The sequence below is a fragment of the Anabrus simplex genome, chromosome 4 (assembly GCF_040414725.1).
Source record: "Anabrus simplex isolate iqAnaSimp1 chromosome 4, ASM4041472v1, whole genome shotgun sequence".
Lineage (NCBI taxonomy): Eukaryota > Metazoa > Arthropoda > Insecta > Orthoptera > Tettigoniidae > Anabrus > Anabrus simplex.
The window spans coordinates 306,166,318-306,191,732 of NC_090268.1; the positions used below are offsets into that span (position 1 = coordinate 306,166,318).

Here is a 25,415-nt window from a genome sequence, read left to right on the forward strand (position 1 = left end):
AAACTATGTTGCGAGCAATGGTATTCCTGATAAACAGCCCTACCCCATACTCTGATGTTTCTAACATTCCTTTCAGGTCATTCTTTCTCTGTTCAATTTCTAAACCACTTAGAAAAATTAAATTTAGGTTAATGATGTTTTCTTGACACCTTACTCTTTATTTTTGCTTTTACTACAGGTTCTGCAATTATGCTATAGGATATTAACTTTAATAAACTGCATGTATCCAGTGGCAGTTCATGCAAGAAGGGCTTTAGGGCGCTGCCCCACTGCCTTTTAAAAACCATTCAACATTATTTCACTCTGTAATTGATCACATAAAGATATGGACAAATGTAGTAAAGTCAAACTTATGTGGTGTGCTATTCAGTTATACAATGTTATCTTTATTATTTCAGCTGTAAATATTTTGCTTTTCTATTTTCAAGTAAATGGCAAAGGCTTTCAGACTATGGCTGCTGTCCAGCAAGCACAATGTTTTCTCTTTGGTCTTGAAGTGCTCGGTCTATGGCAGGGGAGCCCTCAGTATGTCCCTAGTTTTAGCAAAATGTGCGGGGTGTGGGAGGAGCCTGGAAGGACAATATGAGCTTGTCAGGGGAAGGAAGACTGCAGGCAGGTGTATGGTCTGTCCAGCAGAGCCCTCAGTAGGTTAGTAGAGTTAGCAAGTGTGCGGGATGCTGGAGGAGCTTGGAAAGATGATGTGGGCTTGTCAGGGGAAGGAAGAGTGCAGCGGGTGTAAGCACTGAGCCCTCAGCAGCAATATCGCCAACCACTTTATTACACTCTTACATTAATTGTTGTTAGAGATTAATTCCAAAACGTTTTACAAAACAATGAATTCCATTATACTGACTATTTAAACAAGTCAGTTCTATAAAAAAATTAAAATAAAGATTCAAAATGTAACCATAACATGACGGCACTATTTGTAGGGTGGTCAAATTGTTAAATACATTTTCATACTTTGAAATCTGAACAATGAGAGAGAAATTCAGGAGTGCACTGTTTATTTATCTTCATGAATGTCATTATTATGACTTGTGACTGTCCACAGTGAAACAGTGCAGTGCCATAATAGTCAGGATTGTATTAGCTGTTAGCCTGTTAATGTGTGTGCATAAATGCCATTGTTGTGCAGTTAATTAATTAAAGTTGTAGTGCTATTTTTTTCACGTCGCACCGACACAGATACGTCTTATGGCGATGATGGAATAGGAAAGGCCTAGGAGTGAAAAGGAAGCGGCCGTAGCCTTAATTAAGGTACAGCCCCATCATATGCCTGGTGTGAAAATGGGAAACTACGGAAAACCATCTTCAGGGCTGCCGACAGTGGGGTTCGAACCCACTATCTCCCGGATGCAAGCTCACAGCTTCGCGACCCTAACCACATGGCCAACTCACCCAGTAAAGTTTTAGTGCAAGCATATTTCTATTTAGCCAGTGTCACTGGATTATTATTATTATTATTATTATTATTATTATTATTATTATCCATCTAAAAGTATCATGGTACTGTTCAGAGAAAACTGGATTGATTGGAAAGGGGAAAGAGATGGCGGCACAGCCCTGCCAGAGTAAAGTGTCGTGAAACGCCACTGCACGTATCGGAACATAAGATTACACTAAACAATACACTCTCTCGGATCGATGGTTTCCAAGATTATGGGAGATGGGTACTTATATACGTATAGGGAATATTCAGAGAAATATATGGAAGAAAACCTCTACAATGACAGAAGTAAATGGAGAGTGCTCATTCACCGCACCTAGGAAACTAGAGCTAGTTTAAGAAGAAGAAGAATACCCAGAGAGTAACAACTTACTGTATAAGCATGCAAATATAAAAGTAGTGAGGTTCTGAAAACCCTATATTCAGTTACACAATAGTTTCTAAACTAATGTCTTCTCCTCAGGTCAATGTCAGCATGTGAGTTGAAAGGTACTATACATAGAGTCATCCACGAAATGTAAATCATACTTATGAAGCAATAATTAAGAAATATGAAGTATCAAATTTTAAGGAGGAAACTTCAGTTTGCAACTCAAAAATTGCTAATTTACTTACAAACTCTCCCATAGTCTTGCTGCTATTAGGCTCCACCCGCTCTAAGAACTCCAGAGCAAAGTAAGTGTAGCGATCTATTATGTAGACTCCAATGGCTGGATCAACATGATGCTGGAAGAGAACATGGAGTTCCATATATTCACCAGCCTATATAACATAATAATAAGAGTTGGCGTGTGACATTTCTTAGAGGGAGGTCCATTTATTGCCTGCCGAGGCAGGGTAAAGGGAGTGGCTGTGTGGTTGCCATGGAAACGAAGGTGGGGCGACTGCGGTTGCCATGGAGATAAAACTTCAGGGCAGCTCGTCTTGCTGGGAGTTGCCAAACCTCTCACTTCACTTGTGAGCTAGATCTTGTCGCAAGCAGTTCAGTGTGAGTGGCCGTAAGTAAGTTTCTAATTGTATTTATATACTATTTACATATGTACGTACAATAATTGTATTTTAATTTATATTTTGAGTACAATGAATACTCCCCGAGGGAGAGGGAGGCCCAGGACTCGTCCACCTCGTGAAAAAAATACCGCCGGCCATGGTGTGACAATTCATCACCAAGGAAGAGCAATAATGTGTGCTGCAAGAGAATTCTTTGAAGAGGAGACTACGAGGTTATCGGAAAGGAATCTTCCCTTAATTCCTTCCAGACAGTCCAGAAATGCACTGCCAAAGCTCTTAGAGTTAGCAAAAGAACTGTCGAAGGTGTTAAGTGTTAGAGCAAAATCCTTTGTTTTGAAATCGGAAAGTGTAAAATTCAACGGTTTTAATACGCCCATCTTTTGTCCTACTTCTTAAAACTCATTTAACTGCCGTGGCCTTAATTAAGGTACAGCCCCAGCATTTGCCTGGTGTAGAAATGGGAAACCATGGAAAACCATCTTCAGGGCCGCCGACAGTGGGGTTCGAACCCACTATCTCCCGAATACTGCATACTGGCCGCACTTAAGCGACTGCAGCTATCCAGCTCGGTAAATAAAAGGTTTATTTGAGCCCTGTTTATTGCCTGTCAGTCCTGATATAAACGCATCAGTCTCAAACAGTAAATATAAGTAATTTAATGACTTTCAACATACGATTCGTAAGATTCCCAGTTTCGCCAGTTACTTGAGGGATATCTTCCTGTACCAATCCTTCAGTAAGGAATTCCCTCACAGCAACCTGACTGTTTGTATGTCACTGATAAGAACCTGATTGTTTGTATAAGAGTGATCGCAAATGGGACGACACCGCCTGGCCAGGTAGTCTACAACAGATCACAGCGGTCAGAATAAAAGATGGAACAAGTGAGCCGGAAGCAAGGGGTAAGAGCATGTAGAAAGGAATGCTGGAATGTGGGAACATCGTGAAATGGCACGCTCCTCCCTCCAACCTTACCTGTCAGACGCCAACTTTAGTTAAGTCTAGTATAGTACCATTTGACATTCTTTTGATAATACTAACCGACAGCGAGTCCTCACCAACCAGGCTACTAGCTACAGCCAGTATATTGGGGGAGTAAAACTTCTCATACATAGACGCAGCCTGACAGGTGTCAATCATAAAAAAGATTTCATGGTACCTAAAAACAATAAAAATCGCTATTAATTTTAACATGAAGGTGTAAATGAAGTGGAATAACTAAAAGTATGAATACACAGAGGTGATTTCATAAGGCATGGCAACTGAATTATTTCATCTGACAATGCTGCTCCACAGGAAATAAACGATGAGCACTGGAAGCGAAGGCAAGTGTACCTTTCAAAGCTAGCATCAAATGAGGTAGGGGTACAGGAGCCAAGGGGGGCAGTTAAAGATACGCAACAGAACACGAATATTCTTCTGCCTTTTCCACACTCTGGTGGAGTTGCGGATGCAAACTGTGTCACACATGTTGACTTGGCCCTGTTTCACGATTGGATGCCCTTCCTGACACCAACCCTATGTGAAGGGATGCATTCACTATTGCGTATTTCTGTGGTGGTTGATAATTTGATGTGTTGTGTGTGTATGAAGAGGAGTTTGTTATGACAAACACAAACAGTCCTCAAATATGAGGAATTAGTCAGACGCAATTAAAATTCTTGATCTGGCCGGGAATTGAACCAGGACCCTGTGAACTGAAGGCCTCGATGGTGACCATTCAGCCAAGGAGCCACACAATGCAAGTGAACACAATGTGCATTACAGACAGTCAACATCATTCAAAAAATCCCTCCAGGGAATCAAGACATCATTGCTAATGATGGGGAACCTGTTGAATCTATCAGTGGTGTTGGTTGCATCATTGTGTACCATCTGCTGCTGATATGCAGTTACAATTGCCGCCCTGTCCACAAAGCGTATCCCACACAACAGCTTCTTCAGTTTTGAAATAAGATTAAAGTTGCATGGACTGAGATATAGTGAATAGGAAGGGTGTTTGTTTTAAGACTTCCTGCATTCACTGTTGTATACAAGGTTCCTAATGGGAACTGCAATGTGAGCTGAAGCATTATCGTGGAGGAATATGGCATTGTCGAGAAGAACTGAATGTTTCTGATGAAGTTTACAATGCATGTGGCCCTGCAGAAATGTGCAGTAGTTCTGGCCACTGACGGTGTGGCCCTCACGAACAGAATGACACTCAAAACACCTTGGTTGTCATATACCAAAATTAGCATGACCTTCATGCACAATGGATTCTGTCACGCCGTGAGTCATTATGGTGATGCCAATCAGCTGACTGATGCTATAGATCTGCTTCGTACACTCAAGCCCAGATTTCATCAGTTGTAATAATGTAATTGTACATGTCATTTCCATCATGCTAAAATGGCTCCGGATGGACACAGAAGATCTCGTATAGCATCCAATTCTGCATCTCTGATGACTGATGTGGCACCAACTTTGAACACTTCTTGCACACCTCGGAAGTCCTGTTGTAAAATGCAGAACACTAGCCCACAGGTTCCCATAGCTCCACAAGACATTGACAGGCAATTTTGCTATAGAGAACTGTAATTTCCACGGATGATCACTGTTTCACTTTACTTACATCCATCTTGATGCACACACTGACTGTTGGAAGCTGGAACCCCCACAGACATGATCTGTTGGTGGCTTTCGACAGTGCGTGCCACAGGGTTTCCAGCCTTACGGCGCTACCCTATGTTCAGAGGATATACCACCATTGTCATAACTTATGAAACAACCTATTTACATGATCTGGAACTGGGATAATAACCTACACAAAGGATGAATACAATGATGACTGGCTTTAGATATAGTTCATCTCAGTCTTTGACAAGTTTCTCTTTAACAATTTTATCAGAAGATTTGTGTACACAACGAATGAGGGAATTCCTGGTTTAAAGAGACCGGCTCGAGCTAAATTAACACCAGAGAAGGGAGGCACACAAACAAAAATAGATCATGAAAAATTAGAATTTAAGAGGCTTCGTGGAATTGTATCCCTATGAATGATATCCTTCTCATAACACCATGTTAATTACTGAAATGAAATGGTGTACAGCTTTTAGTGCCGGGATGTGTTCGAGGACTTCGGATTGCCAGGTGCAAATCGTTTGATTTGACTCCCGTAGGCAACCTGCGCGTCATGATGAGGATGAAATGATGATGAAGATGACACATACACCCAGGCTCCGTGCCAGTGGAATTAACAAATTATGGTTAAAAGTCCCGACCCTGCCGGGAATTGAACCCGGGGCCCCTGTGACAAAAAACCAGAACACTAACCATTTAGCCATGGAGCTGAACATGTTAATTACTAAATGTCAAAATATCAATCAGTTCGTAAAATCCAAATCACAATCAATCCACATACATAACACATCATCAACATATAATCATGTATTCATTATTTCTTCAGTGACAATGCCATTAAGAGAACTTCAGGAAACAGTTAATACCTCTAACACTAGAATTTGCTTTTACTATCTGTTTGAAGCAAATGAGAAATAAAGCTGGGAGTGGAAGTTACTTGTTACTCAAGAAACATTATGTAAGTACAAAATTACTTTCAGGAGAGATCAAAATTAATGTTAAGATAATGTGGAACACAAAAGACAAAAGAAAGAAAGAAAGAAAGAAAGAAAGAAAGAAAGAAAGAAGTCATATAACACTTAATGTGGAAACCAAATTTTATTGGCAAATGACCTACTTCCTTGGCATACCGCTAGGTACCAACTAGGGATGGGACAAATGGTTACTTTCCAGTAAAATGTTCCTGTGTATCTGTTACACTGTAGTATTAGGTTGGAGTATTAGGATATAAAGGTAACACAATACAAGTTGCAGGTCAACTTTTGGACGGAACATTCTTCATACCTGTTGTCTCTTGTAGCCCCTAACTGCACCTTAGTCTTCATCTTCATCTTACTTTCTTCTCTCCCACCGAACTTGATAGCTGCAGTCGCTTAAATGCAGCCAGTATACAGTATTCGGGAGATAGTGGGTTCGAACCCCACTATTGGCAGCCCTGAATATGTTTTTCCGTGGTTTTCCATTTTCACACCAGGCGAATGCTGGGCCTGTACCTTAATTAAGGCCATGGCTGCTTCGTTCCCACTCCTAGCCCTTTCCTGTCCTATCGTCGCTATAAGACCTATCAGTGTCGATGCGACGTAAAACAACTAATAAGAAAACTTGTCTTCTCTTCCACTGTCCCTTTGATGATGATGATGATGATACTTGCTGTTTAAAGGGGCCTAACATCTAGGTCATTGGCCCCTAATGGTACGAAATAAGACTAAATGTAATGACAAATTAAAAGTCCAAAATCTTCCACTGACCAGAATTCAAAACGTGAGGACGAAGAATGAAGGGATGAATATGAATTTAAAACAATCAGTGGATCCGACCCGTAGTGCCTCACATTCACAGAAACTGACTTAAAACAATAGTATCACTGACAAAGGGACTGCTACTAAAGCACAATACTGAATCGATGATGCTTGCAGTCTAAAAGGGTCCAAAATCCAAGTCAACGGCCCCTCATAATGGTACTTATCGCTAGAAAAGTAGAAGCATGGTATTTGTCAAGATGCGGTACTAATCAAAAGTAGTGTAGACTTGCGGTATTCCACACATTATGGTACTACTCACAGGTAATGAAATTCGCACATATAATACAGACCTATGTTGTTTCGCACACTGCGGCATCATTTACAGGCAATGCAAACCTATGGTGTTCATCACATAAGTGTACTAACCACAGGGACTCACACTATCCTGTGGTGTTCCTCATATAGTAGGTACTAATCATAGGCAAGCCAGAACCATGGTGTCGCTCATATAGTGGTACTAATCACAGGTACTGTAAAAGCCGAGAGTGCACTCTCCCCCATCCACAGGGGGTTGTGTGTTTGGTCTGCGAGAGGCATTTTATTTCCCTCAAGTCCGCCGGCAAGCCGGTTAGGGCCCCCCTATCTGCCACCTGGGACACACCACGTGGGAGTATCACCTCTCCCCCTGCTATGCCAGTGTAGTAGGTTCGTGGCACTGTACATTCCGCCAGCTCGTCACTCACATTCTTAACTATTACTAGAAAAATATCTGCAATGACCCATTTACATTCTGAGAACCAATACTTTGAAACCTTCATGTATAAAATGCGCCGTGGCTGCTATGTACATTCGTAGATGTCCAAGGATCTGTAGTTAAACAGACATTAGGACCAGACTCAAAATATGTTGATGAATGAGTGTCACATACACTTCAGATGCCGCCGGAATGGGTCATGAGGAAATAGCCCTACCAGGCAAGATATAAGCAGAGTTTAATCCAGTACTTTTTTTGTTACTTTCTTTTACGTTGCACTGAAAAATACTGATCATATGGTGACGACAGGATAGGATAGGACAGGACTAGGATGGAAGTAACTGTGGCCTTAACTGAGGAATAGTCCCAGCATTTGTTTAATGTGAAAATGGGAAATCACCAAAAACCATCTTGAGGACTGCCGGCAGAGGGGCTCGAATCCACCATCTCCAGAATACAAGCTAACAGCTATGTAACGCAAACCGTGTAGCCAACTCGCTCTGTAAATCCAGTATAAAAGGCTTCAAAATAGTCTTTCGTCATATACAGAAGGTTGTGGGTGTGTGGTAAACAACAACAGTGTAAGCGGTTTGTCCAGCTTTTTTCTTTTTTTCCTGGTAAAAATTATGATAGCAGCTTTTGCTGCAACTCCTCACAGGTTGCAGCCAATGACAATATTTCAGGATGCACAGATTCACGTGATGGGACACTTGCGATAGCATTTCAGGACCTGATATTTGAGTAACATGTACATTATCAGAACTATATGAACCGGTAGAAATTTTAATTTAAAAAGATTATTATTATTATTGGGTACTTTATTTCAATGCATTTCTAAGAAACCATTTCCCTGTAATTGAGTTTTGGTCTAGATAAATCTTATCCGATGTAATACATCCACTCACTCATTGTCCAGAACATGGAGTGAAACTCGAGATGCAAGGTGGGAAGACCGCGCATTACTGCTCCGAGGAACAACTACGCTACTGTATGTATTACCACCAGTAACCCTAATACAAAGCACTTCGAATAACTAAAGAATATCTGTAACCAACCAGCAAATAACAGGATAGACTTATCAATACTGCCACTAAACTGTTAACAAAAGTATTGCTCGCGCCTGCGCAGGAGTGCATGCTTAAAGCGAGTTGTTATGCTTCCTAATACCCATAAGCCAATCAGAAACTCCCTACCCTTCCCTTGGTTTCACTGAGACAGTTTCTTTTGTATTAGGGTCTCCGGAGGAACATAATATTTCTGGAACAGTTTACTGTTATGGATTAGGATACAGTATCATGTTACGATATGTAACTCCCATCCTTAGTACCGACCAAATTGGTTAGCCGGTATAGGTCGCGAAACTGCGAACTTGATTCAGGAGATAGGTGGGTTCTAACTCCACTGTTGACAGCCCTGAATATGGTTCTACACGATTTCCAATTTTCACATCAGGTAAATGCTGGAGTGCCTATGCCTCACTTGAAGGCAACAGCTGCTACTCTTCCTGTGAAGATCAGAAGAACGCAAAGATGAGGAATTTAGCTGCAAGCACGAACTTCCTGTTCTCCCCAGACTGATCGCCTCTTATCTGCTACAAGATAGAATAGGACTGACAAGTTTTAATTTGTGTTAAAATACCATTAATTTATGTCACTTACATTTGTGTATTACCCACATTTTTAAAAATATTATTGTGGAATGTTAATTTTAAGAGGTTATTACTGTGTGACATTAACGACCATATTTCATAATATATATGGTTAAATATGGTCCTGGACCTTGACCTTAAGGTTGTCTACAGGCTGAAGATGCCTAAAAAAGGGTGAAACATGTACCTGATAAGTCTATATAAATTCATGTAGATTTAATCCACATTAAACATGGTATGTATTGAATAGGTGGTTTTATTAAATTATCTTTTAGATATTTTTGTCTTATCTGCTATACAAAAACACTGACTCACACTTTGCAGAGTTCAGTGTCTCACTGATGCAGACACGAGAACACTCAGATGAATTATGGACGAATTTATCTGATTTTTTCTCTACGCTGATTCATATATTGTTGTGCTACAGCTCGTAAGAGTACAGCAAAACTGTCTATTCTGCATCTCCCAACAACCTATTCTTCTTGCAGTTTAATGGCATGTCGATCAAATTCTTCCCAGTCGACGGGTGTCACAGATGTGATTGTCATCATTTCCTGTAGCTTCATTGATGAGGTGTTACCCATAATGTTTTGCTCTCGCACATTTCTTTCGATTTTAGCCCAAGCAGCTTGATGGCATTGAATTTACACATGTATGGGGGCAAGCATAGAACCGTATGTCCATGCAATCTCAGTAATTCATCAAACCAGTATTCTTTTCTGGATTTTTGAACTTCTTGATCAGTTCAAGAAGCTAAAGTTTCTTCATTCCTCACATTTTGCCATGGTAATCTCTTGTGGCCTTTCCTGCTCTAAACTTCAGCTTTGTGTCATTGATAAACCTACTATTAGAACCAGCATGGACGAGCATCAGCCTGTTTGAAGAGCTCCTGTCGGTTGTAACTCCTTGAATACTCTCACTCCATCAATATTTTAAAAGCATTTCTTTTAAAGTCGCACCAACACCAACATAGACAAGTCTTATGGCAATGATAGGATAGATAGGAAAGGGATAGGACCAGGAAGGAAGCGACTATGGCCTTAATGTATAGCCCCAGCGTTTGCCTGATGTGAAAATGGGAAACCATGGGAAACCATCTTCAGGGCTGCCGATAGTCGGGTCCAAACCCAAATGCAAACTCACAGTATGCGCTTTGATAGTTGACTTGCATGTTTTCTGCCAGTAATCCTCACATAATATAACTAAACTGTTATATGTCATATCTAGAGACGAGAATTATAGGCACTAAAAACAGTTAAAAGAGGCAGGCATATAGGCTCTTAAATTACCCAAAATAGGTATTTAAATAGGCACTAACATGTAAAATAGGCAACAAAATAGGCATGAAAAAATTAAATTTAATAACTCACTCAATTACTGTAAAAGGAATTTACAAGTAACGTTTCAATGTTTTCTGGTAACAATCTTGTTCTCCTCTTATGCATAATGTTTTTGTACTGAAAGATCTCTCAACATCACATGAAGTGATTGGACAACTTCAGTGAAGTCACTTCATATGGTTTTATTTCGCTGACAGCGGCTGCCTTCCCAGAGGTTCGGTCAAAACTTCCCCCGACTTCTTCCACAATCCCAAATGACGCCACCAGGGGCATGCTACTCTTCTCCAACTTGGTGATTGCTCCCAGCAGCTTGTTGAAATTTGAAGATGCTCCGGTTTATGCAGAGGCATATAAGCTCCCAACATTGCAGTGCATAGATCCGAAGAAAATGGTTGTTGGTCGCTGCCCACAGTGGACTGGAAGAAAGGCTGCATTGATACAGATTTCTGTACTCGTATCAGATGCATCGCAGTATTTCTAAGTTGATCTATGTGGTTTTTTCTCACATTTGATCTGAAAAATAATAAAGTTGACATAAATTACATTGTCCCTATAGCTTAATATTCTACAGGTGGGCTAATTGGCAATAATGCTTTTGTTTCATTTGTTTCATTAAAAAAAAAACTATTAGAGATGATGCGTCCGCCTCTGTGGTGTAGTGGTTAGTGTGATTAGCTGCTACCCCCGGAGGCCCGGGTTCGATTCCCGGCTCTGCCACGAAATTTGAAAAGTGGTACGAGGGCTGGAACGGGGTCCACTCAGCCTCGGAGGTCAACTGAGTAGAGGTGGGTTCGATTCCCACCTCGGCCATCCTGGAAGTGGTTTTCCGTGGTTTCCCACTTCTCCTCCAGGAAAATGCCGGGATGGTACCTAACTTAAGGCCACAGCCGCTTCCTTCCCACTTCCTTGTCTATCCCTTCCTATCTTCCCAACCCCCCACAAGGCCCCTGTTCAGCACAGCAGGTGAGGCTGCCTGGGCGAGGTATTGGTCATCCTCCCCAGTTGTATCCCCCAACCCAGAGTCTGAAGCTTCAGGACACTGCCCTTGAGGCGGTAGAGGTGGGATCCCTTGCTGAGTCCGAGGGAAAAACCGACCCTGGAGGGTAAACAGATTAAGATGAAGAAGAGATGATGTTTCTATAAGTACAAAACTTTAAAGTAGGAACAAGGGAATTTGTAATTTACATGGAAATATGTCCTCAAGGATTTTCAGTTATAATTTGGCAGTATCGTGTCGAGTTCACTGGGTAAAAATATAATAAAATAGATGTGAAACGATACCGTAGTTGCGCAAAGGAGAGATCCATCCTTTTTTGTTTGCCAAGGACCCACCAAGCTGGCCCTAGCAGTATTCTTACTTATATAGAAGAATGAAAACGGAGGCAATATAAATCTCATATATGAGAACATTTTGTTTCCATTTGCTGGCTTTGGTCAGCCGGGTCAGCTGATATGAAGACTATTTGCTGTTGTCTGCAACAGATTCTAAGGGGCTGCCTGGCTGAAGCGGTAAAGGCGTGCTCGGTTTAAATCCCCGTCAGAAAGTCATAAAATTTAAGAAACGAGATTTCCACTTCTGGAGGTGCACATGGCCCTGAGGTTCACTCAGCCTACACAAAAAATGAGTACCAGGTCAATTCCTGGGGGCAAAGGCAGCCGGGCGTAGAACTAACCACTCCACCCTATCATGTGCCGAGGTTACGAATGGTGGAAGCCTTTACCTGCCACCCCTCCAAGGACCTTCATAGCCTGTTCGGAGATGACTTTGCTTTGCTCTGCAATAGATCCTGTATCATGTGTGCCCACAAAGCCGCAACCCTCGTTGACAATTAAAAACAGCGTAATTTGAAATTGTGACAAGAGCCCATAACGTCATTTTTGTCACAATTTAGCAAGACTCTAGAGGGGATGCTAGAGGCTTGTTAACCTGGTCCCCCCCTCCAAGCACAACGGTTACTTACCGGACCTCATCAATCCAGACCAACGGTCTTTTCGCTGGCCTGGTCTTATAAGGATAGTCTTGGCAACCTCGTAAAACACGCTGTGGCATCTTCCTAGCTGGGCTACATTGGATCTGCAACCTGTGTTTCGCGAAGGCTTGGCAGAAGTGTAACAGAATTCACGATTTTTTAAAGGGGGTTTTAAAAATTGCATTTCAGTTGTAAATCTCTATTTTCACAGGAAATTAATCACAGTTTAAAATACCGATTTAACTTTCATCCATTCTGTGACAAGAGACCACCGGCGTTCCAACTCCTCGTTCAGTAATTTAATGATTATTTACATTTTAGCAATATAAATTATTGAAAGTTCATGACTAATACACCATTGCAACAAAACAACTTGCCACAATACAACAGGCCTATATATGCTACAACGAAATGCGATCATATTTCTCAATCACAAAAAAGATAAAAGGAACAAACGAACTTACCTCCTTACAGCAATCTTTGACAGATCCGTAGTGAAATTGGGATGCCCTGTGATCCAATGCTTCAGCCAGTAGGACTTTTTTTCTTTGGGCATTGCCGCAAACACACTTCTTTTTCTTCTTTCCCCACTTTACAATAAATCACAACACGTTCTGAACATAAAGCGTACACGTACACCAGTTTGCATCGAGAGAGAGGTACAGGGTATATGGGTTGTGCAAAATAGTTCGACGTTGACTGGTTCTCGCATATGTCTTAGGAGTTTGGAGGGGTTAAAGGCTTCGAGGTCAAATTGTTCCTTGTTTTTCCTGATGGAAATTTCCCTAGAACTATTTCTGATGACTTCTCAGAATTCCCATTTTTGTTCATGGGGTAAACAGGTATTGAGAAAAGAGAAGATAATTCTGTCGAACACACTAGCTATTATAGCTATTATAAAATATAATGCACTGGAAGAAAACTGGCTGTTTTAAAATACAGTCAAAAGGCATAGTATAGGCAATTATACTCCAAATAGGCACAAACTCCTGAAATAGACACAATAAAACCAACTAAATATAGCTAAAAGACCCTAAAACGGATTTATATCTCAAAAGCCTACGTTTCTGAACACAGGAATAAAATAGGTAAATTCCCGTCTCTAGTCATATCATTGCCTATTCCATTAAAAAATAATCCATCGCTTTCTTAAAAATTCAGGTTTCCTTTCTAACTCTGAAGGCCTGTATCTCTGGTTGTTATGACCCATAATACCTAAATATTTTGTGAGATGTCCTCTCTCCTAAATGCACTAATACAAATCTATATTTTATTTTACAATTTGCTTTACGTCACACCAACACAGATGGGTCTTATGGTGACGATGGGGGTAGGAAAGGACTAGGAAATGGTCATGGCCTTAATTAAGGTACATTTGCCTGGTGTGAAAATGGAAAATCATGAAAAGCCATCTACACGGTTGCAGACAGTGGGATTCAAACCTACTATACCCTGAACGTAAATCTAATTTGAGCAATAAGATATTGGGCACTTCTCTTGTAAGTTTCAAAAAATACAAAAAATTTGTAGTACTTGGGAGATTTTGAAAATGGACTATTTTTTAAATGTACAAATTTCTTAAATATTTGTATGGAAGGTGCAGTATACATAATATATGATCTTTCATAGGGCCAAATGCTGTTAATAACATTGAAAAAGTGAGAGTATAAATTACTGAGGCGTGAGTGCCACCTAAATGTATGCAGCCTAGAGCCCTTTTAATTGATATGCTCTCCACTAGGATCTTCATGCCATCTAACAATATCCAATAACTGACATACAGAGAGCACTTCATGTTGGTAAACCATTCCACAACAGTCAAAGAAGGAAGTTATTTTCATCTTTCTTGACACTGAAACCAAACTGATGTTCCTTTAAAAAAGAAAGTGATTTTAGGACTGTTTGTTTACTAAAAAGCCAACTATCCTTGTCAGTAATAATGGAATTCAAGCAGACCTTCCCATGCTCCGCTATCAGACACTGAAGCTCTTGACACAGCTCTACTCAAACCTGCTTCTATTCAGGTGTTCATAACCTCGACACCATCCTAGATAGAAGCGACCATGCTCGATAATGTATCCACTAACATGAAAGATGTGTAACACATCCGCCAGTCCACGCAATGCTATTCAGCGATCTTCCTAAACATCAGCAGCAATGTGTTAATCAAGATCTCGTTCAACATGGTGAAAAGATCATTTTCACTATCATTTGACTTTCCCTAATAAAGATCATAGTCTTTATTTTCAGTCTTAAAACTACCAGAACCCCAGTTAAGAAGTCTTACTCTTCCCTGACGCCAAAATCATATGACTAAGTACCTTCGTTTCTGCCACATCTGTTCAAGAGCATCTGCCAGTTCTTGACTAGTAACTTCTTCTGAGTCTTGAAATTTCAAGAAGCCATCACCACCATGCCCTGTGAGGTACACTAGTACATTACTACCCTCATCTGTCAATAACTGTTTGGATCGGGGAGTGCCTGGTGGTAGTCGTCCTGTTAGAAGCCTTACAAAGTTCTCCACTGTAACCTGCAAACAAAATATCAAATATGTAGCCTATTCATTTATTATAATTCTTATATTATAAATCCTCAGCGGTCAGCAACAGGCTTATTCTACTACAAATGGAGAGCACAGTTTCCTGAAAATTTTACAAATGAAAATCATTTATGAACTACAGTATTTACATTGTGTAAGTCCATATACTGTATTTAAAAAAAAAAAAAAAAAACACCGGGCGAGTTGGCCGTGCGCGTAGAGGCGCGCGGCTGTGAGCTTGCATCCGGGAGATAGTAGGTTCGAATCCCACTATCGGCAGCCCTGAAAATGGTTTTCCGTGGTTTCCCATTTTCACACCAGGCAAATGCTGGGGCTGTACCTTAATTAAGGCCACGAGCCGCTTCCTTCCAACTCCTAGGCCTTTCCTATCCCATCGTCGCCATAAGACCTATCTGTTTTGGTGCGACGTAAAGCCCCTAGCAAAAAAAGAAAAAAAAAAAAAAACCAATGCATTAAAATATTAAAAGAGGTGCAACATACCTCATATCCCCTGTAATCCACTTCTACATCATCTCCATACACATTAATGTGTTGATTTGCATTGTTAAACACAGTGGCAGGTCTTGGGTTCCTCGGATTACAAGCCATGTCATCAGCCACCATCAAAATAATTTGACTGGAGAAAAAAGAAGAAATACTATATCACAACACAACCAAAATTACAAAATAACATATAAAATATTCAATATACTTGCCAAATGTGAATCAAAGCATGGACACAGTTTTATTATCTAAAACATCATGAACTACAATGAATGAAGCATAATGTAGAGTGATCCTGTGATTTTTCACAGTGTGAACGGATACAGTAATATCAGTCATTTTAATCCATGACATTATCACTTCTATATCCCTATTGATGTTATTTTTTATGAAGTGCACAGTGGTCAATGAACCAGTTATGTGCAGTTTTTCCTCAAGAGAGGACAGAGTGGGGTCGTTTGAAAGCCTTGTTTGCTTCAACTTACCTCACTGAATCCTTATTTTCAAGCATGAACTTTATTACAGTCCGGGAAAATGAAAAAAGAACACCTTGATGCAACACTACGAGCGGGCAGTACATGTGTTGATCAAACATGCAGCACTGCGGACACACCAGGAACCGTTGAATGTTGCAAGCTGCGCGACAGTGGTCACCGCCTGAGCTAGTGGCAGTCAATCTGCCGTGGCAAACGGAGCTCCATCGGTGTCTGCAACATCATTAGAATATCGCGACAGCATGTCTGTGAACTGTTCGTGCAACTGACGGAGTTTGAACGAGGGTGTATAGTGAGTCTACGGAACACCAGGCAGTCATACCGCAGAACTGCGCAACACGTGTGGCGAGAGGTCTCCATAGTGCATCAATGTTGTCACCGGTGGTCAGCGAAAGGTGCACATGCCTGTCGGCTTGGGTCCGGACAGTGGCAATGCACAGAGGCACGCCAAGACCATCGTACCTTACGAAGTGCCGTATTGGACCGCACCGCGACTTCACAACAAATTAGGAACACTGTTACTCCGGTGTTATCAGCGAGAACCATTCGCAACCGTCTCCGTGAAGCAGGGCTACGATCCTGTGTGGCGTTGGGGCATCTTCTGCTCATGCCCCACCATTGTGCAGCCCACCTCCAGTGATGTTGCGATAGGCACTTATGGAAGGATGAATGGAGACATGCCGTCTTCAGCGGTGAGAGTCGCTTCTGCCTTGGTGCCAATGATGGTTGTACGCGTGAGTGGCATCGTGCAGGTGAACGCCAACGCCTGGAGTGTATATGATAGAGGCACACAGGCCCATCAACCAACATCATGGTGTGGGGAAACAGATCCTACAATGACCGTTCTCCTCTGGTGATCGTCGAGGGAACATTGAACAGTGCACAGTGCATCCAAACCATCATTAAACCCATCATTCTATCTCTCATGCACCGATAAGGCAATGTGTCTTCCAACAGGACAATGCATGTTCACATGTATCCCGTGGCACCCAACCTGCTCTAGAAGTTGTATGTCAACTACCCTGGCCGGTACAACCCCCAGATCTGTCCCCAGTGCGCAAGTTTGGGACCAGATGAAACGTTATCTTGTGCACGAATGACAAAAATTATGGCTCAACTGAGGCACCAGGTGGAAATTGCATGGCAGGCCATTCAGCCAGACTACAAATATCACCTCTACAATCGACTGCATGGGAGAATTGTAGCCGGAATTGTTGCAAAGGTATACATGGTACTAGCGCTGATATTTTGCACACCCTGTTGACCGTGCTCGGATACGTATGGCTCTGTCAGTGTGATCGTGTGTTGTATACGTCCTCAAGAGTGTGTCAATAAAAGTTCTCTCTGCTTGGTCAACAAATTCATGGTGTTCTTTTTTCATTTTTTCGGAGTGTATAAAAGTGTATAAATGTTCACAACTAGAGGAGGGAAAGGAGAAGGTGGTAGTGTTTCACGTTGGTACCAACAACGTAAGGCAAGTTGGGGATGTATTGGGATCTGGTAAATGCAGCACAGGTGAAGTTTAAGGAAGCGGAGATTATCAGTGGAATACTGTGTAGGAGGAATACTGACTGGAAGGTGATTGGGGATTTAAATTAAACTATGGAGTGGGTATGCAGGAAACTGGGAGTGAGATTTCTAGATCCTAATGGGTGGGTAGGAGATAGGGATCTGCGCTCAGATGGCCTTCACTTATACCACAAGGGTACATATAAATTAGGAAATTTGTTTAGAAGTGTTATAGGGAGGTACATTCAGGGAAACGGGGTGGTCTAGGGAGCAGTGATAAGGGTACAGGGATCTGGAAGTCAAGTAGGGATGACATAACAGTGTTAGTGTTGAACTGTAGAAGTACTGTCAAGAAAGGAATCTACTTCTTCTTCTTTTGCTACCGCTTTTTCCCACACCTGTGAGGTCACGGGTTTGAACTGTATCGCAAATGTGAATTTGGCCCTCTTTTCCAGCCGGATGCCCTTCCTGATGCCAACCCTATATGGAGGGATGTAATCACTATTGCGTGTTTCTGTGGTGGTTGGAAGTGTAGTATGGTGTCTGAATATGATGAGGAGAGTGTTGGGACGGACACATACACCCAGTCCCCAAGCCAGAAGAATTAATCAGAAGCGATTCAAATCCCCGACCCGGCCGGGAATCTAACCCAGGACCCTCCGAACCAAAGGCCAGTACGCTGACCATTCAGCCAACGAGTCGGACCAAGAAAGGAATAGAATTAAGTAATTTAATATATACTTACCAGATATTGTAATAGGAGTTGAGTCCTGGCTGAGAAATGATATAATGGATCCAGAAATTTTCTCTAGGAACTGGAGTGTGTATCGTAGAGATAAGATAGGAATGGTAGGAGGGGGAGTATTCATTCTGGTGAAAGAAGAATTTGTAAGCTACAAAAAAGTTAAAGATGACAAACATGAAATTCTACGTATAAGGCTCATCTCTAAAGATAATAGGCAACTTGATGTCATTGGAGTGTACAGACTGGGAAAGGGTAGTGCTGACAATGATTCGGAATTATTTGATAAGATAATCAGCTATGTGGGAAACAATACGGAAAGGAATGTGACTGTAGTGGGTGACCTCAATTTACCAAATGTAAATTGGGAAGGTAATGCAAATGACAGGAAGCATGACCAACAAATGGCAAATAAGTTAATATGGGAATGACAGCTGATTCAGAAAGTGACGGAACGAACTAGAGGGAAGAATATTCTGCTCGTGATGCTGGTAAAACCAGATGAGCTCTATAGAGAAACCGAAGTAATAGATGCAGCATGAAGCTGTTTTTGTAGTAGTTAAAATTAAATGTGAAAGAAAGAAAGATATTAAAAGTAGCAGTACCGTATGGCTGATAAAACAGGCATGAGAGATAAAGGGAAGGGTGACAGACATGAATCTGAAAATTACAGGCCAGTCAGTCTGACATGTATTGCACATAAGCTTTGGGAAAGCATTCTTTCTAATTATATTAGACAACAAGTTTGCAAAATTAATAACTGGTTCGATAGAAGGCTGTCCGGGTTTAGGAAAGACTAGCTGATGCACCTGTGCTTCGCTATGGAATTCTACATTGTATACAGAATTCTAGTTTAGGTAGTGTACACGTTGTGAGCAAGATTGTATTAAATTGCATAGCTCTTAACGTTACCCTAGAAACACGACGGAAAAGTCACCAAACATCTCTTCTAATATGAAGACTGGGTTAGGGAATATTAACGGCAGGCCCGCTTGCCTACCATCATTCACAATCAAGTTGGGGAGCATTATAATGGCAGACACTCAAACTCCACCTGCCTTTTTACATCCTCAGAAAGACTGTCTTAGTAATTTTCCCAACTGAAATGAACACAGGTCATTACAATGACGTCAGTAGGAATGACACGATTAAAAGAAATATTTTCACATGAAATATTCGTTCAAATGAAAAAACACGCACTTCCTCACTTTTAATGAACAGTACTACGCTTCCGATCTAACAATCCAAATTTTCAGAGCTGCAGACAGCTGTGATCCGTGAACACTCTTCGTCTTTTTTTTTTTTTCCGGCAAGCTTCACTAATCTCTTTCCTAGGAATGCTCGATGAATCGGAAAATCTCAATACACTACACTAGCAGCGGAAAGAACAATCTGACTTGGAGGCAAATTCTTCCTCCAAGCCAGAGGAGAAAGCCCCCCTTCACTGCTAATTTGGAATAAAATGAATGGAGATTTTTAAAAAGTGAAGCGGAAGAAACTTTTCTTAAGAAACGGCTCTTTTCAGGGTTAAATTACTACTACTACTACTACTACTACTACTACTACTACTACTACTTAAATGAACACACTGCTCGTTCAAAACAGCATGTCAGAGTAGGGATCGATTAGCTGGAATAGGTTACTATGATGAACTAGTGTGTTACGTACCAGCAGTATCAGGAATGCAGAAACATGAGGAATGGAATGCTTAAGAAGAAAGTTTTCTAACTACCCAACTATTTCTCGCTGATATTCAGTTAGGCTGTTATACTCGGTACGCGGCAGTAATCCCATCTATCGGAGTTGAGTGGCAGCATATGACAAATAACATCACAACAAACAATGGTCAATATAATGTTATTGCTGATGAATGTTATGCACTTTCGATATTGTAGGCCTTCACATTTAATTTTCTTCCGACTCTTATCATAGTCGGTGCGGTAAAACTGAATAAAACATAAATGATTGGAAATTGTATTCTCTCTAACTTTTCGACAGGACCAATAACATACTGTAGGTATTTAAAAATTAAATTTTAGGTGCCTTCCCCTAAACTACAATTTTATCCAGGATGAATGAAATTGTTTATAGCTTGGACTGTAGTTTCTTATTCTCCGACTCTATGTACTGATTTTCATTACATTCTGTTAACCCATTTTCTCCTGGCTCGACGTTGATATGGGCTTAGCAACAAAAGAACAAATTCATGAATATCTCTGTTATCATAGCCGGTATGGTAAACATGTATGAGACATAAATTATCAGAAATTTAATTTTATATAACTTTAGTTATGTAATATTTATCGATAGAACCACTAATAATATAAATATTTGAAAATTAAATTTCAGGCCTTCCCCTAAATTACCATTATACTCAGCGTGAACAAAATGATTTATAACCTAGATTGTAGTGGTTCATCCCCCGACTTTACCTACCGATTTTCATTAAATTATCTTCAGCCGTTTTCTTGTGATGCGTGTACATACATACATACATACATACATACATACATACATACATACATACATACATACATACATACAGAAATTACTGAAAAGTGAAAAGTGTTACTGTGGACATGACTGGTACAGAAATACCATTCTTTTCAAATTCTGAGCAATGTACAGACAAAACTCTTATTTTATATAGCCTATACAGATTATTCCTCTAAAGCTCAACTTGTAGGATTCCAGCAAGATATAGCAGATACCTTGGATTCAGGAGGTCAAATGGACTGTATTGCGATTGACCTATCTAAGGCATATGATTGGGAAGATCATGGGAGACTACTGACAAGAATGAGTGCAATTGGACTAGACAAAAGAGTGACTGAATGGGTGGCCATATTTCTAGAAAATACTGTAGATCTTGGAGAATTAAAGGTTTTCAGGGCATAACTTACCAGCTTAATTAAATAAAGACAACAGCAACTCACAGTGTCTGCAAATTTTTCTTTAACAGAAATGAAAACATGGATACAAAGCTCCATGCAGCAAAGGATTAACTGAGCCAGGAAACAACTTTAAGGAAATAAAATATCAAACCAGGATCATTAATAGTAACACATTCACATACCTATCAGGAATACCCAGTCTCTTTACACTGCGATATATGGAAAGCACATTTGCTACATGGCGATAATTAAACCAGAATCGTGAAGTATCAACAAGAACTGCCCAGTTGTTTGTGTGACCAGCACGAGCGAAGTCATCAGGCACCTGCAATTTAAACAAAGATTTCTATGAGAAACACATCCTTCATTTTATAATCACAGCAATAGAACCAGCTTTTGCGTGGTTAGGCCGTGTGCATAATGCAGAGTTTCGTCCAGATGTGCCATTTGGACTCATCAGCTGGAATGGCACGCCCCTCCAGGACTCTGCATAGCAGAGGCAGACCAAACTGTGTGGCCCCGCCGAGTTAGCAAATCAAGTTTGCTAACCTGCTAAAGGAGAAAAGATTTCTCCGTTCAAAAAAAATGCTCCCCCATTGGAGATACAACATCAAACTCTGCATTATGCACACGGCCTAACCACCCAAAAGCTGGTTCTATTGCTGTGATTATAAGATCTGCGGCCGTGAAAGCCTTTTTTGACATCCTTCATTTATTTATTTATTTATTTATTTACTACTGAACTGTATTTCACTGTCGACCAGGTGGCATATCAATTGTTTACCTAGTCTTTTCTTAAATGATTTCAAAGAAGTTGGAAATGTATTGAACATCTGCCTTGATAAATTATTTTAATCCCTAAACTATTCTGCCTATAAACAATATAATTCGAAACTCATTTACAATACGAACATTTCTAAGAAATATATCCTTCCAAACTGATTTACAATACAAATAATTTACTCATAACTTCAGTCATTCTAAATTGTGCTCATTCACCTGACTTAATGTGGCAGAGGTGAAAAAATGATGAGAGATTTCTAAAATCAAAAAATAACTTGCAAAAATTATTTCCAGTACATTATCATCAACTAATCTCCCTTGATACAACTACTGAATATGTTCCTGACATCTTTCCATCTTGTCTTCTTTCTCTGACCTCTTAATAACCCTGTACATAGTTTTCTTTTCTCCAAAAGGTTTTTTTATTTCCATATATGGTACTGCACTTATTCTGGGCCCACACTAACATTTCACTTTCAGCCATTCCTTAGTTGCCTTGCACTTCCTATCTACAGTAGCTCAATACTGTCCCCCACCAGTCATAATATACTGTTATGTGCTCAAGTGACTGTCAGCCCTGTTATAGCCCAATTCAGTATTACCTGGAAGGGATGAGCGACTCAGCTTGGAGACCTCCTAGCCAGCCTAGGGGCATGGCCAGCCTCTTCTTGTATTGTGCTTCGATTGGTTTTCCCATGGGCCTTCAGAAACATGAACTGATAACATTCCATTCTCTAGCTGTATCCTGAAGATTCTAGTATTCCATCACCAACAATATAAAAGGAGGCTAGCCATGAACAAGGGGGAGTTGGATAGCAGTAGTGTTGGTTGTTATTGGGAGTTGTGTGATGTGCTGTGATGGAATGTTATTGTTGTCATTATGTTGTGAAGATGGACAGTAGTAGTCATTGTTGTTGTTGGAGTGAGTCAGTGGTTGTGCTCATTATGGTTGTTGTCGCTCAATGTACTGGAGGAGTATGATGGAGAGTAATGTTAAAAGTGTGGTCACTGTTGTTTAGTGGTGCTGAGTTATTGTTATTGCCGAGTAATATGCGCTGAGTAGTTCACTATGTGAAGAGGCCATGTGAAATGATTGTGCATGACATAGTTCCCTGGAGTCGAAACAAGGAACAGTCATTGTGCATTATGATAAGAGACTGAGTTTATATCTGTACGGGGTGACTGAGTACGTGAAGTAAAGTGACAGGTGAGTTGTCAATCACGATTATGAAACGGATTGTAGTTCCAGGTAAATACCCCCTCGTGTGTGCTTCTACAATTGTAGGGGATTAACCTTGGTTACCCTCTTCAATTGAAGATCCTCTTCGTGGTGGGGGGGACTAGTAGCTCCTTTCTTGCGATGCCGAGTGGAGCCCTGTTGGGTAACCATTCGGTATACAAGGAGGAGGAAGCTAAAGCACCACCCAACCCTAAGGTGTAACGCGACCCGTGCCGATGGGGTGCATGGCATATGGGAGATGTGTCCTGAACGGAGCCTTCGAGATACTTGGCGCCCTCTCGAAGTAAGTAGCCTTACCCGGGTATGCGGGGCTCTGCCTGGGCGGACATATATTTCCCTAGCTCCTCGTGGGACCTAAATGAGTACTGTAGCTACCCATAAACCGGAGAGCTCTTCTGGGGCCTCCGAGAGAAACACCAGTTCAACAACCGATGGGGACTCTTCGGAGATACCCTCGGATAGTACGACCTCGACAGTAAGAGAGCTCACTCTAGAGGTGGGCAATCTACTAGTCCAGAAGAAGAAGAAGAAACAGCGCTCCGGCGCTGAGAAGAGGAGGTATAAGAAGGCCTTAAAGGCCCGGGAGCAGGCCAAAGATGGCCAAACTCCTGGAGCTGAGAGGCCTTCTACTGCCATGACAGCGACGACTGTGGGGGGGATCCAATGGGCACAAGAGGCGGGACCCTGAAAAGGGCTCTGCTTCTAGGGCACAGAGGACTCCACCCACCAAGACACCAGTGGGGAAACGACTTCTGTCGGGGGCAACCCCAGAAGAAGATCGGCCGACCCACAAAAAACCCAAGGTGGAGTATGCTAGGATAGCTAAAGCTGGGATCAGGATGGCCATTGTACCTGTAGGATATCCTGACCAGCAGCTAACCGAGAAACAGGTAGAATCTGTGGAGGAGGCTATCACCGATCTGATAGACGGGCTTCCAGAGCAGGGGCCCATTAAGCCTCAGTTCCTGGATTGCTATCTGTCGAGAGGTGCGGCCGTCATTATCGCAGAGAATGATGAGACTGTAGCATGGCTTTCTAGTCTTGTTACAGGTCTACAACCGTGGGAAGGAGCCAGGCTCACAATTGTGGGCATGGATAAACTCCTTTCCTATAAGAGAGTCATGGTCTGGATACCAGGACAACCAAAGGACAATAACGTCCTTTTGGGAAGAATGGCACGCCAGAACCATGGCTTAAATCCCAACAGCTGGAGGGTCTATGACCGCAAGGAGGAGAAGAGAGGTGTCCGACTTGTGGTCAGCATGGACTCCAGAGATGTGGAGAAAGTGGTGGGGAAGAAGATCTTCTGCGGGGTGCATGTTGCTACCTTCACCTTGGTGGAGGGCAAGCGTGACAAGCAGGACCAACCCCACCACAGACAACACTGAGACTAGCAGGGGCGAAGAGCGGGAGCCCGGACAGGAACCGGGGCCAGCCAAGCCTCAAGATTCATCGCGGGAGACGGAGCAGCACGTTCCGGAGACCGCATAAGGTAAAGTATTGCATGAAAGTAAGGAATGATTACTTTCATACAGGCAAACATACAACATTGTATAGCGGCCTCCGGGGTACTTATTAGAAGTATCCAGAAAGGCAGGTTTTCGGTCGCCCTGATACAAGAACCCTGGCTTAGACAGGGGCATATCATGGGACTAAGATGTGCAGGCTTCACTCTATTCAGTGGAATAGCAGAGGAAAAGCCTAGAGCATGTATACTAGTTAAGGATCATAACGCTTGGGCTATACCAGGCTTCATTACTAGAGACCTTGTAGCAGTTCTAGTGAGATATGAAGAGGGCGGACAGCCAAGAGATCTGGTTGTCTGTTCTGCATATTTCCCAGGAGACTGAACCTCCACCCCCGCCGGAGGAGTTCAAGAGACTGGTGATATATTGTAAGAAACAAGGACTAAACCTTATAGTAGGATGCGACGCCAATGCTCATCACAGCATTTGGGGAAGCAAACACACAAACCGAAGGGGAGAGCATTTCATAGAATTTCTATGTACAACTGATCTTGAGATCATGAACATAGGTGATACCCCTACCTTCATCAATAACAGGAGTGAGGGGATCATAGATCTCACCCTGGGTTCCATGGGAATCATACAGGAATTTAAAGACTGGAAAGTTTCTTTAGAACCTTCCTTGTCAGACCATAGACACATTGTGT

General features: G+C 41.6%; 1 protein-coding gene across 1 annotated transcript in view; it reads right to left on the reverse strand.

The window, feature by feature from the left end:
• LOC136872676 (putative GPI-anchor transamidase) overlaps positions 1 to 25,415 on the reverse strand; it is a 57,579-nt gene that overhangs the window by 21,383 nt on the left and 10,781 nt on the right. The window contains exons 2-6 of the mRNA XM_067146488.2: positions 21,402 to 21,544; positions 15,578 to 15,713; positions 14,859 to 15,067; positions 3,503 to 3,620; positions 2,066 to 2,176 (exon numbers count right to left, since the gene is read on the reverse strand). Coding sequence (XP_067002589.2) covers positions 2,066 to 2,176; positions 3,503 to 3,620; positions 14,859 to 15,067; positions 15,578 to 15,713; positions 21,402 to 21,544 — 717 coding nt within the window. The remainder of the gene's footprint in view (positions 1 to 2,065; positions 2,177 to 3,502; positions 3,621 to 14,858; positions 15,068 to 15,577; positions 15,714 to 21,401; positions 21,545 to 25,415) is intronic.